The 17,971-nt window shown below is 33.8% G+C and overlaps 2 protein-coding genes and 1 long non-coding RNA gene across 3 annotated transcripts in view; 1 reads left to right on the top strand and 2 right to left on the bottom strand.

Annotated features, from left to right (window-relative positions):
* Window positions 1-1,409: 1,409 nt before the first annotated feature.
* On the bottom strand, window positions 1,410-3,952 carry LOC132171592 (uncharacterized). Its single transcript, XM_059582956.1, has 2 exons — window positions 3,685-3,952; window positions 1,410-1,741 (listed from the first exon to the last, which is right to left on the bottom strand). Exons 1-2 carry the CDS (start codon window positions 3,872-3,874, stop codon window positions 1,602-1,604), a joined length of 330 nt encoding a protein of 109 aa, XP_059438939.1. The 5' UTR covers window positions 3,875-3,952; the 3' UTR covers window positions 1,410-1,601.
* Window positions 3,953-5,136: 1,184 nt separating this feature from the next.
* On the bottom strand, window positions 5,137-5,672 carry LOC132168799 (uncharacterized). The gene is made up of 3 exons (XR_009438930.1): window positions 5,625-5,672; window positions 5,455-5,523; window positions 5,137-5,293 (listed from the first exon to the last, which is right to left on the bottom strand). It is a non-coding gene; the product is annotated as an uncharacterized LOC132168799 (long non-coding RNA).
* An 11,964-nt stretch (window positions 5,673-17,636) lies between these two features.
* Window positions 17,637-17,971, top strand: part of LOC132169201 (uncharacterized) — a 6,436-nt gene continuing 6,101 nt past the window's right edge. The window contains exon 1 of the mRNA XM_059580270.1: window positions 17,637-17,713. Within this exon, the coding sequence (XP_059436253.1) occupies window positions 17,637-17,713 (77 nt within the window). The remainder of the gene's footprint in view (window positions 17,714-17,971) is intronic.

Below are 17,971 nucleotides of genomic sequence, written 5' to 3'. Positions count from 1 at the left end.
TCCTACGCCTATACACAACCACCACTTTCTTTTTGCCCTTAAGCTTTCTTGTGGGCCGTTGGCCTCCCCCCGTAGACCCATCCGTCCCCTCCAGATCATCACCCTCCATATTCATCTTCTTGGGCTGGGCCTCCCCTAGCTTGGATGAAATCCCTCCTGCCAGACCACAGACGCACGCCACTCCAGCCCATGAATAATCATTCTTCTCTCCCAGGTATTTAATAACAAAATCAATCCTATCTAGACCCACGTCAATCTCTCCCCTCAGCCTACTCAACGACTCCTTCGCATTAATTAGTTCAGTTTTCACACGAAACCAGGGCTGCTCTTCGAGCCTACCTACCCCCTCCCATCCCTTCACGTGATTAGCTCCAATTTCCGATACCATCTTTCTTAATATTACATTACCAAAACTAATATTGTCATCCAGAAAATGATGAGCTATAAATTGATGCATCAGCTCCATGCTTCCGCTATTAAAAAACCTCACTCTAATTCATTCTTTTTCAATCTTTCAGACGAGAAAAGATTTTTTTATGACTATTATTACTTAATAGTTACTGGATTGGTACTTCGACAATATATATTCTTTGAAGGGAAAAAGTTGGACATTCTAATACCATAGACGTAGTGAAATTTAGCCTTGAATCCAAAGAAGATTTTAGTCTTTGCAACAAATTCATCATCCGCTTTTGAATGTGTTACATTTAAACTTTAATCATGTTTTTTATGTTTTGAATTTGTAAAATGTTAGCTGGATTTGTACTGTTGTTGGATTTACATTTGAACAATAGCCCTTTGTAATTTGTATGTTTGTATTTTGTGGATGAACACATCATGGGGTATTTGTATTTTCTTTTATTTTTAAGCTGAAATGTGGAATCAAGATATGAATTTCATCTAAAACATTATGGCTTAAAAAAAACACTAAAACAGGGTTAAAAACATTTTCAAACGCATATAAAATATGCCATAATAGAGATCCAAAGAAGGCCCAAAATGCCCATAACTTGATATGCGAATAGCTATTAATAATAGCATTCAATAACCGCAATAACCACACATAATGATTAGTAACCACGTGATGCAGATACAGTTACCTATAATTGATAAATGCATAATCCAGATGCAGCTATTGCCAATAAAACTGCATCAGCATGTGCATCTCTACTTAAATCATTCTCATTCAAAACAAAAGTCGCATGCTTAACATTGTTTATAAATGAGACTGTTGTGGCATCTTGTTTTCAGTTAAAACACTAACTTGGACTTCATAATTTAGCTTCCTCCGTAAAAACTGTGGCTTCCCTAAGTTTTTACAGAACTTTGTACTTGTTCCAACACTGTTTGGTAAAACAGTCAGTTGAATATAGGTACACATGTCCTTCAATCCACTAAAATTTTCTGTGTGCGAGGGGAAAAAAGCCATTCATCCATATTTATAAGTTGTGATAAAAGAAAAAGGATAGTCTACATTCATGTCACTCAACAAAATCAGAATACAAAATATACCTATCTTAGAACTACCAAGATTGCCCACAGGCCACTTGATACCATTAGTATAGTAGGAGAAATATCAATTACCAGTATCTGTTATGGAATCAAATATGGTGCTTCCTCCTAATGCCCTTACCACGGCGCTTGCCTTTACCCATCTTGAATTTCCTTTTGAACTTCTTCCCTATTCCACCAGCAGGCTTTAAAGAATGCATGCTTTGATTCCCATCAGCTATCTCCACATCTGTCAAATGATGGAGAGAAAATCCAAATCATCAAAATTGAAAATGCTGACAGGCATTAGAGATGAACAAAACTTAATTGCAGATGGAGCAAAATCGGGCAGTATATTCACATAGTCAAGTTCCATTCTTACTAGATTTTGAATGCAAAATCATTTGCACGTACAATACAATTGATCACCAAAAAATCAACTTGTGATAATTCCATAGAATAAGTAAAGTCACCATAAAATGACTGAATAAATTGAGATCAATAGTATGAACCTAACCATGCTATTCGTAAATTACTTCAATCCAAGTAGAAAAAATTAAGGGCAGGAAATCAAAATAGCACAATTAATTTCAAAACTGTAAGCACCTATGCTATGTTTAGTTCCCAAGAAAAAGGAAGTAAGAAATCAAAATAGTACAATTATTAGAAAATCAATGGCTTTTTGTTAAACTTCTCATTTTCTGTATTTTGCTTGCGATGCATAAAATTTTGCAAACATTTTATAAAAATCAAGCATAATGTGATAAATTTTCTAAATCTAAAGAGTACGTGAACTTACATTTTCCAAAGTACCTCAAAAAACAAAATGAGTCAATGTAACGTAATGATGGGTATCCTCATGATAGCAACACTCAAGAAAATTTTGATTGCGATTTATTTTTTCTTCTTTTTTTTTTTTTTCCTTGTTTTGAATTTCAATGAAATGTTCTCTTCATGGATTTAATATTTCATTCTTATAACTAAAAAAATTGAAGTATAAATCCCATCCTCCAGGGTTGATGTGGCATTGTCCACATCACCTTTATTAAAAAAAAAAAAATCAAATGCTAATGGGCACTGCCACGTCAGCCAAGTAAAAGAGAAATGGGATGGAGGTGTAGTATATCGCATTACTCATAATTCAATCGCTTTGCCAAATAGATACACCGCTTGTTACATGGATGGGAAAGGGTGTCACTCATTCTCATTTTCTGTCAATTGCGAAATTTACATATTCACTTGAGAGCAGATAATGCCCCATAATAAGCTGAGAGAAAGCCCACTCTAACCCCAACATGGGAGAAGCCAAAGCCGCCCTTCGGCTTTTAGCCATCTAGAAAGCAACAAAATTGGGGATAAAGAACAACATCATCATTGACGGAGACTCCCTGGTTGTCATCTACGCCATCCAACACAAACATCTATCCATTGGCTGGCAAATTAGTCCTCAAAACACCAAAAAAAGAAGAAGCAGTTTTCACCTTTATGTGAAACCAAAAACAAAAAGTGCCCCCAAAACACATTAACAAACAAAGCCAATTATTTCCTAATATTACTGAGTTTGAAAAGTAGTGCTCAGTTGGAGTGCAGTTTTTATCTTTTGCGTAAAAAAACAGAGGTGAGAATTCGAGCTGCAGATGGGGTCTATATATATACTTGTAAATCAAAACAAGTTTGGGTGTGATAAGAGCCTCAATAAGTTTGTTGCTAAGAAATACAAGTATCTGTTTCCTCCTTAAGAAATAACTAAAACGGTTTCACAGAGAGAACTTGGTCAGAACAAAAATAGATGGTAGACTCGAGGAATCCAACATAAGAAACTAGCGTAGCACAATTCATTCAGTACAAAGCTTCCATTTTTTTTTTCTCCCCCTTTTGCCATTCCTGCGTATACTGAGGAATCATAAGGGGTATCATCCGGTCATTGTATAAGAATTGAAACATATCATTATGGCAGGACATGAATACTGGCGTTGATGTGTTGGTGGGTAATGGGTTCTACATCATAAGCCAAAATGGGCTACACACAAAATCACAAACTAGCATGAAAAACCCCAAATGCAAGTGCACATAATTTTGTAAAACTATAAACTACTACTCACAACACCATCAACAATAGGGAAATATTGAATACCAGGCAAATCATTGAACTCCAGAAACTGGATAATAAGCAGAGAGAGAGAGAGAGGTTACCCATAGCGTTTGAAGTTGTAGTGATATCGGTATTGGTAGAAGTGGGACGGGCAGGGAGCTTAGGGGCAGCGAGGGCAGCCTCCTGAGCAGCGAGCTTAGCAACATCTTTGTTGTCGTAGTAGGGCTCCACCATCTCTCTCCGAATCGCTCGAAGCCTCTTCAATTTCTTCGACCTCATTGACTTCGCCATCGCTTCTTCTTCTTCTTCTTCAACCACCGCCTTCGCTAGTCTTTCGCTTTGTCTTCCGGGGTCGCTAGGGTTTTAAACAAATAAAAGAGGGCTATGATTTCTGGATTCGCCTATATTCGGGTCTGTTTGGCTGATTCGGATCTTGTCCTCCCATCTTGGATAAGGATTTTCCTGTCCCACTTTTATTGTTTTCTTTTTCTTTTTCTTTTTTTCTTTTTTTTTTTTTTTTTCTTATTTACCTTTTTCTTTTTACAATTTGTCACTACAAATACTACAAGAACTCGAACTAAAATTTAAAACACCACAAGATATAATAATGACTCTCTCCTTTATAGTCATTTTTTAAAACAATAATCGGGTTCCAACTTGGGCCGAAAGATCTTAGAGTTCGTTTGGTAAAATTTTGAGAAGTGTTTTGCGTTTTAAGTTTGAAAATGTAAAAGTTGATAATTTATTTGGTGGAGGTCATATTTAAGAAAAGTTTAAATTTTGTTTGATAAAATTTTGGAATAATATTTTGTAAAATTGAAAAATGAAAAAAAAAATTTATTTTTATAAAATAAAAGAAAAATGAAAAATAAAACTATTTCCTTTAAAATATTTAAGTTTTCTTTTTTACAAAATATATGTTGTGTTTTATTTTTTAAGAAGTGTTTTAAGTTTTGAATATTATTTTATAATTTATTTTGAAAAATGTGTTAATGGTTTTTTTTTTTTTTTTCAATTTTTCAGACAGAAAAATTAGACTTAGCCCTATTAAAATTAAGCTTTACCCTTCATTTATGCTTTGGTCTTCCGATGATAAATTCCAATTCTGTCCCTAAATCCAATGCAATTGAATTACCATCATTAGCATCACTATTCACATTACTACTATCATTATCGTTACTATTGCAAGTCATCATTTTTATCAAACACCTTCCATCATTGTCACTTCAACCATTAATAGCGCTTTCAAGACCCAATATTTAGTAAACGAGGCGTCTAATGTTCTAATGATGAGAAAAGCACTCATTTCATACAAGTTCGGTAAAACTTGATTTTTATGACACTGTGCAAAGCATTCCTTCTACACGAGTTAGGTAAAACTCGAGCTTTTGCTCGTAAGCATAATCCCAAAAAATTATTTGCACTCAACCTTCAACTCACTTTCACAATGTATTTACTTAATAATGATATAAGGTCTGTCTTTTGGGTCTCTAATTGACAAATGTGTGCAACAGTGGAAGCATGAATGCTCTTCAGAGATGAAACATTTGTGCTTTCTTGATTCTTCTCTTCAACTTTACAAATAAAAAGTTGGAGAAAACCAAAAACTGATTGATGTAGACACTTTCTTTGTGGCAACTACTTCTCATACCTTGCCAATGAATTCTACATCAAACAGAAGAACCGAATCTGGAGGAATAATACAAGAACCTGCAACAAACAAAATATGCTGAAAAAAACTTAAGATACTGCCATTGTTATTTGTTAAATCTTATTATTTATATACAGAACATTAGGATTAAGCTACTTTTACATGTACAAAGGAAATTTACGCATGACGAAATTTTCTTTTATAGAAGATGACTGCTTACCTCCTTTGCACCCAGCCCCTCTCATGCCGTATGCGAGTTCTGGGGGAAGCTTTAGTGTGCGTTTTCCACCTAAATTAAGCAAATACCAAAGAAACTTTAAAAAAGTGTGCTACAAAATTAAATTACAATGAAAAAAGAATGGAATCTTCCTGGATTCTTTCTCTTTGTACCAGCAAGCATTGGGGGGACTCCATCACCTCCTAGAATGCCTTGGTCCCCGCCCTTGATGACCCATAATAACATCCATCAAAGTCTATTGGAAGTCGCACATTGCTTGGATATTAAGGAGATTGACAATTTATAATGTGAGGGGAAACCTCAACTCTTGAGTTAACTTTTGGGTTGAGTTAGGCCCAAGACCCATTTCTAATATGATATCAAAGCCAGGTTCAATTGGTTGTGGCCCACCGTCTCTCCCATTGTTGCACGTGTTGGCTTGGATGTCCTCCCGCCACACATGTTTAGCCCAATTGGCTGTGGCCCACCGTCACCTATTGTCGCACATGTTGGCTTGGATGTCCTCCCGCCACACGTGAGGGGACGTGTTGAAAGTCCCACATTGCTTGAGTATTAAGAAGATTGGCCATTTATAATGTGAGAGGAAACCTTAACTCTTGAGCTAGCTTTTGGGTTGAGTTAGGCCCAAGACCCATTTCTAATAAAGTCAACTTTTGAGGATGATGTTCACATATTTAAAATCACAAAGCCATAATTAATCAACCCATAAGAAAACAGAGGTCACTTCTCAGCCTTTAGGAAAATACCAAATTAGCAGATGATTGTTGTAAAGTGTTTAAAACGTATATAAAGTTAAAAAATGGACAATTTGAATACCATAAAGGTAGTGGAATTTAGCCTTCCTTTCAGAAAAGTTTGGAGTCTTCACAATAAATGGTGACTGTTTGGTAAAACAGTCAGTTGAATAATTTTCTGTTTTTACACTAATTTGATATATCCTTCAATCCACAAAAATTTTCTGTGTGCGTGGGGAAAAACTCAAAAAAGCCATCCATCCATATTTATAAGTTGTGATAAAAGAAAAAGGATAGTCTACATTCGTGTCACTCAACAACCTTCCAAACTTAATCCATAGGACACAAAAACAGAATACAAAATATACCTATCTTAGAACTACCAAGATTGCCCACAGGCCACTTGATACCATTAGTACGGTAGGAGAAATATCAATTACCAGTATCTGTTATGGAATCAAATATGGTTCTTCCTCCTGATGCCCTTACCACGGCGGGCGCTTGCCTTTACCCATCTTGAATTTCCTTTTGAACTTCTTCCCTATGCCACCAGCAGGCTTTAAAGAATGCATGCTTTGATTCCCATCAGCTATCTCCGCATCTGTCAAATGATGAAGAGAAAATCCAAATCATCAAAATTGAAAATGCTGACAGGCATTAGAGATTACGTTGTTTTCACTTCAAACAAACACTAATTGCAGATGGAGCAAAATCAAGCACTATATTTTTTTTAATAAGTAGTAATCCTGTTTTATTACAAAATCAAGCAGTATATTCACATAGTCAAGTCCCATTCTCACTTGATTTTGAATGCAAAAGCATTTCCATGTACAATACAGTTGATCACCAAAAAAACAACTTCTGATAATTCCATAGAATAAGCAAAGTCACCACAAAATGACTGAATAAATTGAGATCAATAGTATGAACCTAACCATGCTATTCTTAAATTACTTCAATCCAAGTAGAAAAAATGAAGGGCAGGAAATCAAAATAGCACAATTAATTTCAAAATCATGGCATATAACTGCAAGCACCTATGCTATGTTTAGTTGCCAAGAAAACGGAAGTAATAAAGAAATCGAAATAGTACAATTATTAGAAAATCAATGGCTTGGTTTGCTAAACTTCTCATTTTCTGTCTTTGCTTTCGATGCATAAAATTTTGCAAACATTTTATAAAAATCAAGCATAATGTGATAAATTTTCTAAATCAAAGAGTACATGAATTTACATTTTCCAAAGTACCTAAAAAAAAAAAAAAAAAAATAGTCAATGTAATGTAATTAACGAGGGGTATCCACATGATACCAACACTCACAAGAAATTTTGATTGCAATATATTTTTTCTTTTCTTCCCTTGTTTTGAATTTCAATGAAATCTTCTCTTCATTTACTTAAATATTAGTTCTTATAACTAAAAAAATTGAATAATAATTCAAGAGTAATGCTACATACTACACCCTCATTCCATCCTTAGGCATTGCCACGTCAACCAAGTAAAACAGAAATGGGACGGAGGGTTGGTATATCGCACAACTCATAATTCAATTGCTTTGGCAAATAGATATGCCGCTTGTTTCATTGGTGGGATTGGGTGTCACCCATGAAATAAAAGCATTACATTACATTCACTCATTCCCATTTTCTGTCAATTGCGAAATTTATATATTCACTTGGGAGTAGGTAATAAGCTGAGAGAAATAGGTAAATGTGCCCACTCTAAGAGCACTAGCAGCAGATATCCTATAGCCCATTCCCTTACTATTATATTTTCCAAAATCCATTTCTCATTACTTACTATTATATTTTCATTCTCTATTTAATGGTGTTGTGAGCGAACGGTTGGCTAAAGACAAGACAAGTCCTAAATTTACAATTTTAACCATCATTCTTAATATTACATTACTGAAGCTAATATTGTCATTCAAGCAATGATGTGCTATAAAACAAAATAGAATCTGCGAATTGAATGCATGGGCTTTCATGCTTCAGTCGTAAAAAATCATTGATTTCCTTCTTTTTCAGCCTTCCAAATAATTTTACTCTATGGAAGAAATGGTGAATTCATGGACTTTTTTGTTTTTTAACATTTTGATAGAGATTTGTGAGAGATATTTATGATTTTAATAGTTACAGGATAACGCTAGCATTTTAATTTTAGATTACTCGATATATATAGTCATGCTAATTGCCTAATTGCCTAATTCGTTTCTGTTATTAGCTCCACCCGATGAAGTTTAAATAACTCAATGTTATCATCAAATTGATTTTTTTTTTTTTTTTTTTTTCAGTGTTTGTAATCATCAAATGCATGTCAATTGTCTCTTGGCATATGCACACAACAAATACAGACAAATAAGTATGTATATAAGCATTATACAGAGGCAACCGATAGCCTAGCCGCATCATATCTACTATCAAGCAAAATATCTCGAGTTATCCTGTAACACTAGAATCCTGCACATTCCAGATTACAATATACCTACGCATTGAAAAAGTTAACCAAATCCTAGAGATAAATGTCAACAAAAATACTAACAAACTCCCTCTTTGGCAATTTGGTGACAAAAACCAACATGCAGACATCCCATCATCTCCCATCATTACTCTCTCTTTTTTATCACAGAATGACAAAAGGTCTTCAATTTTCCTTAAACATTTCACAAAACACATAGAGGCATATGTGGAACAGAAATAAATAATGATCAATAATATAACAGATTTGAATAGAATATAATCATGAATAGCTCACCAAATCTATTAGAACACAAAACAAATATCATTCATAGATGCAACAAGTATATCAAAATCAAAATCAAAATCATCTATGATGTTCTATCTATTCTCATCAAGGGCAGTAAAACACCAGTATGCCCAAGGAAAGTCACAGAAACATAAACATGATCAAAGCTACGAATGCATAATGAGTGAAATGCAAGATCATGAAAAAAATTCTCCCCCTCAATGTAAGACTTGTTATGTCAAATACACACATGATAACATAAAAGACTCATGTATGAAGAAATGATTATCTGGTTATTTCTCAAAATGTCCAAAATATACATGAGGATAAAAAGATATGAAACAAAAGTTTCTTCAACAAAGCAAAGCAACATCTTCCACTTGACCCATAGTTGTGTGTTGTGTGTGAAAGCTAACCATCAAGTAAGTTTAAGAACTTATAAGGTGAGGGGATAGGCTAGCAAGAAAAAAAACTTAAATTATCTCATGGGAAGATTGACATGTATATCTAAACAAAAGTCAAACCTTGCTAGGGTCGTGTCACCCTCATCCAATACACTTCTCATGTAGTAATAGCACATACTCAAAAATTGTCCGGTAGTGACTGTCTCTTTCCACAATGAATATGGTCACGACTATTTATATAGGGACAAGTTTAGCACAAATAAGGCACAATGAAATAGAATTTCTTTTGGAATATGTTATTTTGTTTTATTGTTTCACTATTTTTCACTTTGAGAATTGTCTTTAATCATTTAGTGCTTAAAAAGAAATTAGTGGAATGTTGGAATTTCTAGGTCCTAGGTTCAACTAGCATTTGGTCAATTTAATAGACACAACTAGTCAATCATCCTCATATGGTTGCCTAACATAACTCACCCTTAAGGTCAAATTCATACTTAATATAAGCTTAAATGTGCACAAGAGTTCAAGCATAGGTAAAATGTACCATAGAAGCTTATGCTTAGGCACAAAAAAAAATCAGTCCATTAATACATATTCATCTCATGTATAGTAAGCACATTTTGAGTTATAAGGAATTGGATCCATGAAGTATACATGAGAAATTTATGGACTATCAAGGTGTATATGACAACAATAAGCAGACAACCTTAAAAAGAATATTTGTCTTTTTGAATTTTTTCAAAATAAAATGCACAAAATTAATGCAATGCATATATATGCAGAACAGAAATTAGAAACAAAATGCAATGCAATGAATGATACATACTCTAGGATATGAAGAAATATGCAAGACAACCAATCCAAGGCATGTTCTGGACCACCTTACTCTAGGTGAGTCCACCACTACTCCCCCTCAACGGGTGAATGGTATTAACCTTCCTAACCCTAGATACAGATTTGTGACTCTTGTCAAACTCATCTAACCTAGATAACACTCCCCTCATCATTATGCATAACCCCTCAAAACCTTTCCTAGAATATGAATTCTCACTCTTATGCTCACAGGGTTTCCCATTTTCTTCTTCTCTCTGTTTGGAACTGCATCTTACCTTCAACTTATTAAACCCATTTCATGTACCAAGAGCCCAAATTTAAGATGCTTAGAGGTGAAAATGGAAGCACTTCTTTGCTTTAAAGACAATCTTACAGATCCACCGGGTCGTCTTTCTTCTTGGGTTAGTGATGATTGCTGTAATTGGATAGGTGTTGGCTGTGACAACAACACAGGAAATGTATATTGCAAATTGAGGATATGATAACATCGTTTAAGTTTTTGATCAAGTATGCAGAAAATAGAAACATGAGGTATTGGCTACAAAGAAAATTTTGAGACCACCTAGAATTCTCATATCTTAAAAGAAAACCATCATTTTTATGCCAGGCCAGAGAAAGTCAAGAGATTAAAGCTTAACACACATAGCCAGCATATATATATCTACAAAAGCTAGACATCGCATTATCCTACCCAAACCAACTTTTCCGTTATTTTCCTCAGGCAGTAGTATATCTGGATATCAATCACCAAAACCATACTATTTCAACCCTGAAATTTAGTGCTCGAACTTATAGATCTTGGTTTTGGCCCTAAAATTTATGCACGCATACACTAACCAGCAGAGATAATCAAAACATTTATCTAACAAGAACAAATTTGGATTGTAAAGTCTTTGAGGAAGAAACCACAGTTTAGTGTTATGCAGAGAGCATCAACCTAACTTTAACATCAGCAATATAACCAATCCCACAGCAAGTGCACCAATCACTCAAACTAGTTTGTCATACCTCTCCTTAGGTAAACATATAAGGGAGAAAAATATTTGAAGGTAGGCTCCAAGCAAGCTTTGCCTAATATAACAATTTTTTATTTGACCTTATTTATCTTCCATATCAGACTAATTGGCAGCATGTTTCCATATATTGCATGCGTTTAGAAATGTTTAGTCAGGAAACAGAAAAAGGTAGACTCTGGGCTCGTTTGGCAACGTTTGTTAAGCTAGGTAAGCATCAACATACAACTCAAACCATAAAAAACTATTACCTTTATGTCACCTCATAACCAAAAAGCAAAAAACCACCCTCTAAAGAGTTTTGCCAAACGAACATAGAGTTGTTAGTGGCTATTAAATCAATTAGCAGTAACAAAATTTTAGGGGGGCTTTGGGAGTGGGAGTGGATCAACCTTTAGCTATTAGCTAAAACGGCATGAGAAATGAAACAATTGCTCATAAAAGAAAAAAAAAAACACACTTTCCAAAAGAACTTACAGAAATTGCTGCAACTAATAAATCACTGGTTTATCCATATTTTAGGCATAATGCAAAAGAACAAGTAGTCATAATGTTGTAATAGACTTAAGTGAGATGAATTAAGCCTGACGTGTGGTGCTGGGAGTAGGACACCAAAAAATAATAGTAATAATAATAATAATAATAATAATAATAATAATAATAATAAATTCCGCACTTAATCATAAAGTTAGACTACTTGCATATAGTGTTGGGACAGCTGCAGTAATAAGGCTAGTGAATGCCACAGAAGTCTGCAAACATTGAAATTAATTCATGATTATCAATAATGATGAAATTAACGTAGATCATAGTCAACAATAAAATTCAAGCTTCAAGTTTGTCAGCAAAGAATAGCATAGGTAATAACTACCACAAGTTTAAACTACAGCCTACTTAAATCATAGCCAATTATTCTTACATAAGTAAGTATCAATTAATTAGCTGGGAACAAATAGCATATTTTCCTTTGGTAAGTCACGCATTGAAAATAGTTTCCAATCTGTTGTAAATGCCAAATAACATCAGTTGTTGCAACAAAAATCCATTTTTTGCTTTATTTCATTTATTTTGTGACCAGAACAGGGGGGGTAATACACATTACTAAAGCACATACTTCTCTATATGGCTTCCTCATTTTTTTCCTTATCATAAAAGTCACCTCTTACTAATGATCAATAAGCATCCATATTTACTTTATTTTTATTAATTTTCTTTTTAGGGAATATGAGATCTTACACCTAACTACAATTTTGATTAGTGAGACTTATTAAAACCCTGTTTGCATGTTCCACGAGAATAGAAATTTAAATTATCTTTTTGGATAGAGTTTTTCAAAAAGCCATCATTATTAATTGTTAAAGTCATTATCATTGTAGCCATCACCACTACACAAAACATTTAAAATGTAGTGACTTCATGAATTCCTAAAAGGCTTCATCTTATTCTGAATAGTTCCATTCAAGCCATGGATGTGCACTTCCAATGCAATGGAGGATTAAACTGATCCCTTAAACCCAAATGGGAAAAGCAAGCATGCCTTAAACAAACAAAGAAATCCATTAAAGGTATGAGACATGCTACCCACGCTCTTATTCTCACACTCCCTCACTTGTGACTAAAATCAACATTAGATTTTGAGAGTATGGGAGTATGTGCAGCATTTCTCAAAAAGGTATTGAATGCTATAAGCTTGAATAGCAACACAATTACAGTAAAAAAAAAAAAACAACAACATCAACATTTCCACATACCCCACTTCTACATTCCATCGACTTTGTGAATTCTCATCTTCAACAAAGTCTTCACTCGGAACCTCCTCCACCCCACGATCCTTCAGTTCGGCATTCGAAGGGCTTGCGTTATGGGAAGCGCAAAGCGCAACCAATCTAGATGGCTTGGACTGGGATTTCAAGGAGAGTAGGGCGGGCAAAGTAATGCGTTTATGCAGAATACAATGGGATTCTTAGGCTTAGAGCATATATGCGCACCAAACGGAGCAAATGGGTGCAAGGAATTAGTGCTTATAAGTGCATATTTCATTGTGAATTCAAAGAATTGGGTAAATCACCTGTAATAACAATACCAATCATTGAACTTTCTGATGCTATATATATTACAAGGGAATCAAGCAATGTTTAAGGTTACCCATCATCCACTACCTGAAAACAGATTCAGGAAACACAAAGAAAAAGATAAAAGATAAAAAATTTGAATATAGGAAAAACACAGTCTGCAAAAGTGAAACATAGGACAAAAGAAATAAGGAAAGGATTCCAAGATACAAGATTGATTTGACGAAAACACAAGTAATTTAGAGCAACAATTACAGGAATTTGTGACAACATAGATAGCATCGTACCTCCACTACAAAAAAAAGCTCATTTCTTCACGTGTCAAACAGTAACATTTTTTTGGCACGTCAGTAAATGCTGACGTGTTAAAAGTAGCACGTCAATAAATTATTTACTGACGTGTTAAAAAAAACACGTCAATATTTACTGACGTGTTGAAAACAACACGTCAGTATTTACTGACGTGTCACTTTGGCACGTCAGTAAATTTGAACCAAATTTAAATGTGACATCATTTTAAAATTAATAAATAATTGGCTGATTATTTACTGGCGTGTCAAATTGACACGTCAACAATTCTTGACGTGTCAAATTGACACGTCAATAATTACACTATGTAAATATAAATAAATACATATATATATATATGATCCCAACATTATTAGGGTAATTTAATATTGTACAGTATGATCGAATTCCAATTAACATTCAATAAAATTAATTTTTAGAAAACAAGCACCGACCAGTACTTTAATATATACTTTTCTGATGCGTCGCATGTACGGTAACCCATTCCATTTGAACATTCAAAACTTAAAAAAAATTCCAACGGTTAGCCATATTTTACTCGAGATATCATATATATAGCAAAACCATGCAAAATGATATTTATATAACATGAATTTAACGTGCATGCATGGTTCAAATTATAGTAAAGGATATATATATATATGTACGTATAACATGCATTTTTCTCGATCTCGTTCATTTAATTGTGAGACACCAAATTTGGTATTTCATTAATTAAAATAATTAAAGTAACAATATTAATTGGTGATCGATGATATTAACGTTTTGACAAACACACACACACAGACATATATATATATATATATATGTACGCTATATATCAATTAGGTTTTAGCCATGCACATTAAAATGAAAATTGTTGTTTGTAAGATTAATTGCACTATATATATATATATTCATGTACATCAAAAACCAAATACATGAGAACTCAAATGGAAATACAAAAGAGGAAAACATAAATTATATTAGTATTAATATAATTAATACTATATTATAAACATATAAACATGTATATATATATATATGCTATTTAAAATAACGTGTATAAATATATTATAACATATATATATATATATATATATATATAATTAATTAATATAGATAATATATATATATAAATATTTCCTGACGTGCCTATGTGGCGCGTCAGGAAAGTGCGTTGGGAAGGCCAGCGCCTGCTGGCCGTCCCATCGCACGCACCTGCAGTAGTGATTTTTTTTTTTTTTTTTTTTTTTTTTTTTTTTTTTGATTTTCCCTCCCCTGGTGCTACCACATTTGCCCTCCCCTGGTGCTACCACATTTGCACGCACATACCCCCACCCAGCTCGTCTCTCTTCTCTCCCGCCAGCCCTGCTTTTGTTCGATCTTCTGCATATCTCCTCTCTCACTCTTCCTCATTTTCTTCTACTTTCTCTTCATTTGCTCCGGCCGTGATCAGCTCTATCTCTCTGCCGGAGCGCCGTACGTACCGCTCTCTAGCTAGCTCACTCCCCGTCGCCGGCCACCGCCTCCACAGCGTCGTTGCCGTCTCCGGCGATTCTCCGGCCGAATCTGCTCCTCCATCTCGATCACCTGCAGGTATATATATATATATATATATTTTGTTTTATTTTATATATACTATTGTTTTTTATTATTGCAGATTAATATATATATATGCATATATTGTGTTGTATAAAATTGTTGTTTTATGTTGTTTTATATTGTGTTGTTTTATTATTGCAGAGTATAAAATTGTTGTTTTATGTTGTTTTATATTGTGTTGTTTTATTATTGCAGAATATATATATATATATATTGTGTTGTTCTACATATATTGTTTTATTTGATATAGTTTTTAGGTAATATATATATATATATTGCAGAATATATAAAATATATACATTATGTTGTATATTGCAGAATTGTATGTTTCATTTTGTCATATATTCGCATGATGTTTCAATAATGTATGAGATTGAGTATTTGTGAGCTTGTAATTGATGTTACATTTTTGTTTTTTTAGGAATATCTATTAATTAATTACTTATTGTACGTTGAAAATATAGATGCATGCAAAATGATGTTTCTTATGCTAGGTAGGTTTTTCTTTGTAAATATAATTGTTTTTTAAATATAATTACTTCACAAGGACCTGGTACTTGTATGCAAGACCAGTGTGGTTGGTACGTGAAATTATGAATCTTACACTGTCCCACTTGCAAATTATAATCAGCCCAGAGAAAAAAAAAAAAAAAAAAAAAACACATTTGGAGGAGATTATGAAGTTTCTTAGAGGATTTCATAGGAGGAGATAGATTAGATATGTAGATGAAATATGGACCTACTGGTTGAAGGTGTATTACAGCTGTAATGGTGGTTGCACGTCTCAATTGTCCAACAGTTCAAGGGTGGATAAAGACTTGCCCTTCCCTTCATTCTAACCCCAATTTTATGTCTTTCTTCCATTTCTTTTTTGGGTTTCTCTGCCAAAAATTTTATATATAGTCCAAACCCCACACGTGCCCACACATCCAATCCACAGATTAGATTTATGATAGACCCTCCTTTGTTTTGACTATGAGTTTACAGCTTCACTTTTACTTAAATTTTTTTTTTTTTTTTTTAAAAAAAAAAAAAACTCTTTTGTGGTTAAATATATGCATTAAAAAAAAAATAGATAAATTAGGGTGGCTCGTGGTAAATGATTAGAATATGGGAAAGTTATTACAAATTGATTTATTAGAAAAAAAAATATTTAAATAAAATAGTTCAAATTGTAATATATATATTTTTTTGAAAGTCAAATTGTAATATTAGTGTATAGTCATTACATGAAAAGACTTTTTCTATATATTAGATTACAAATTAATATTTTTTCTAGCAATTGTTAAACTGAAAAGACCGAGGATATTTCAACATTTTGGTTTTGGAAAGCAATGGACGTCTCACTCTCTCAACAACTATATAGAGTATATGATTGAACCGACGGCTTGTTTTGTAAGAATTGGCCGAACCATCACAACGACAGTTTAAAGGTGACTGACCACCCATTTGGCCATCTCAATAGACAGTTAGGAAGTGCCCGAACCACCTTCTTTAGTCATAGAGAATGATTCAACAACCCCAACAATTTGCCCTTTTTTTTTGTCACGGTCTATACTAATCATAATTAAACACATAACGTAAACACTTGCAAAATATATTCAATTCGATTCTTACTTCATTCTATCCCACATATATTATTTTTCAAACAAAAAAAAACCATACAAAACGGTCCAAAGTTTTGGTTAATTTGAGGAACTTATAAGCTTCTTCAAGTTGAAATATAACGCATCAAAATTAATATTACCTAAAAACTAGTTGGAATTTTGTTACAATTGTGATTAATATGAAAGAAATTAATCTAATGTGTCAATAACCGAAGAAACGTTCGGACCAATAATATATATTACGAAAACATACACCATATTTTCAAGACTCTCAAAATTCTTTTAACCTTTATACATGTCATATTAAAAATAAATAAATACACCAAACAAAAGAGTTGTATTACCCATATATGCATGTCATCACCTAGTAATTCATGCCAAAGGCTAACGACATTTAAGCTATATTTATTGTATTTAGGGTCCTCGTAACGAACCTAGCTCGGTAGATGTACTAGAACAACCTTATAAGTTATAAGCTAGCTATAATTAATTTGTTTAGGGTCCCCACCAAAGAAAATGCTTAAATTTTGGATCAAGTATTTTTTTTTTTATTTGGTTTTTGTAGATTAATTATAATAGATAAGGGTTATAAATACACCCATCAGTACGGATGAATGTAGATACGCATGAATATGTATATATTTTTGGACATAAACAATTTAACCCTATATGAGAATGTATAGGTTTATATTTCTAATGTGGTTCAAATATTTAGGTATCGGTTTATGTTTATATACATGCATGTGCTTGAAAGTAGGTATACAATTTGTAAGTCTTATGTATTTATTCCTAACCCATGTACGTAGATAAAAATGGACAAGAGTTGGATGACAAAGTCTAGGGGTACGAGGGAATACAGAGATGGGTGTAGATTGTTTGTTGAGTTTGCAGTTAGTAACTGTAGAACTCCTGATGGATTCATCTATTGGCCGTGTAAGGTTTGTCGAAATAACCGGCGCCACCCGCCGGGTTTCGTATTCGACCACTTGACAGGGGGAAAAGGAATGATGCCGGAATACACACTTTGGTTCTATCACGGTGAGAAGCATGTACAAGGTCTTCAAACCGGGTCTAATTCTAATCGCCCGGCCTCAGATGCGGGTGCAAGCGCAAATCAGGGTGGAGACATGCACGGGATGTTGCGTGATTTATTCGGCATGCACGAAGTACTCAGGGAAGACAATTGTGAGCCTCAG

The sequence above is a fragment of the Corylus avellana genome, chromosome ca2 (genome assembly GCF_901000735.1).
Source record: "Corylus avellana chromosome ca2, CavTom2PMs-1.0".
NCBI lineage: Eukaryota > Viridiplantae > Streptophyta > Magnoliopsida > Fagales > Betulaceae > Corylus > Corylus avellana.
This window is presented reverse-complemented; position numbering and strand designations above follow the sequence as displayed.

Coding starts and splice junctions, on each gene's coding strand:
- LOC132171592 (XM_059582956.1), bottom strand. CDS start 3,874: ATGGCGAAGTCAATGAGGTCGAAGAAATTGAAGAGGCTTCGAGCGATT. Junction 1,742..3,684: donor TACAACTTCAAACGCTATGG/GTAACCTCTCTC, acceptor ATCATTTGACAG/ATGTGGAGATAGCTGATGGG.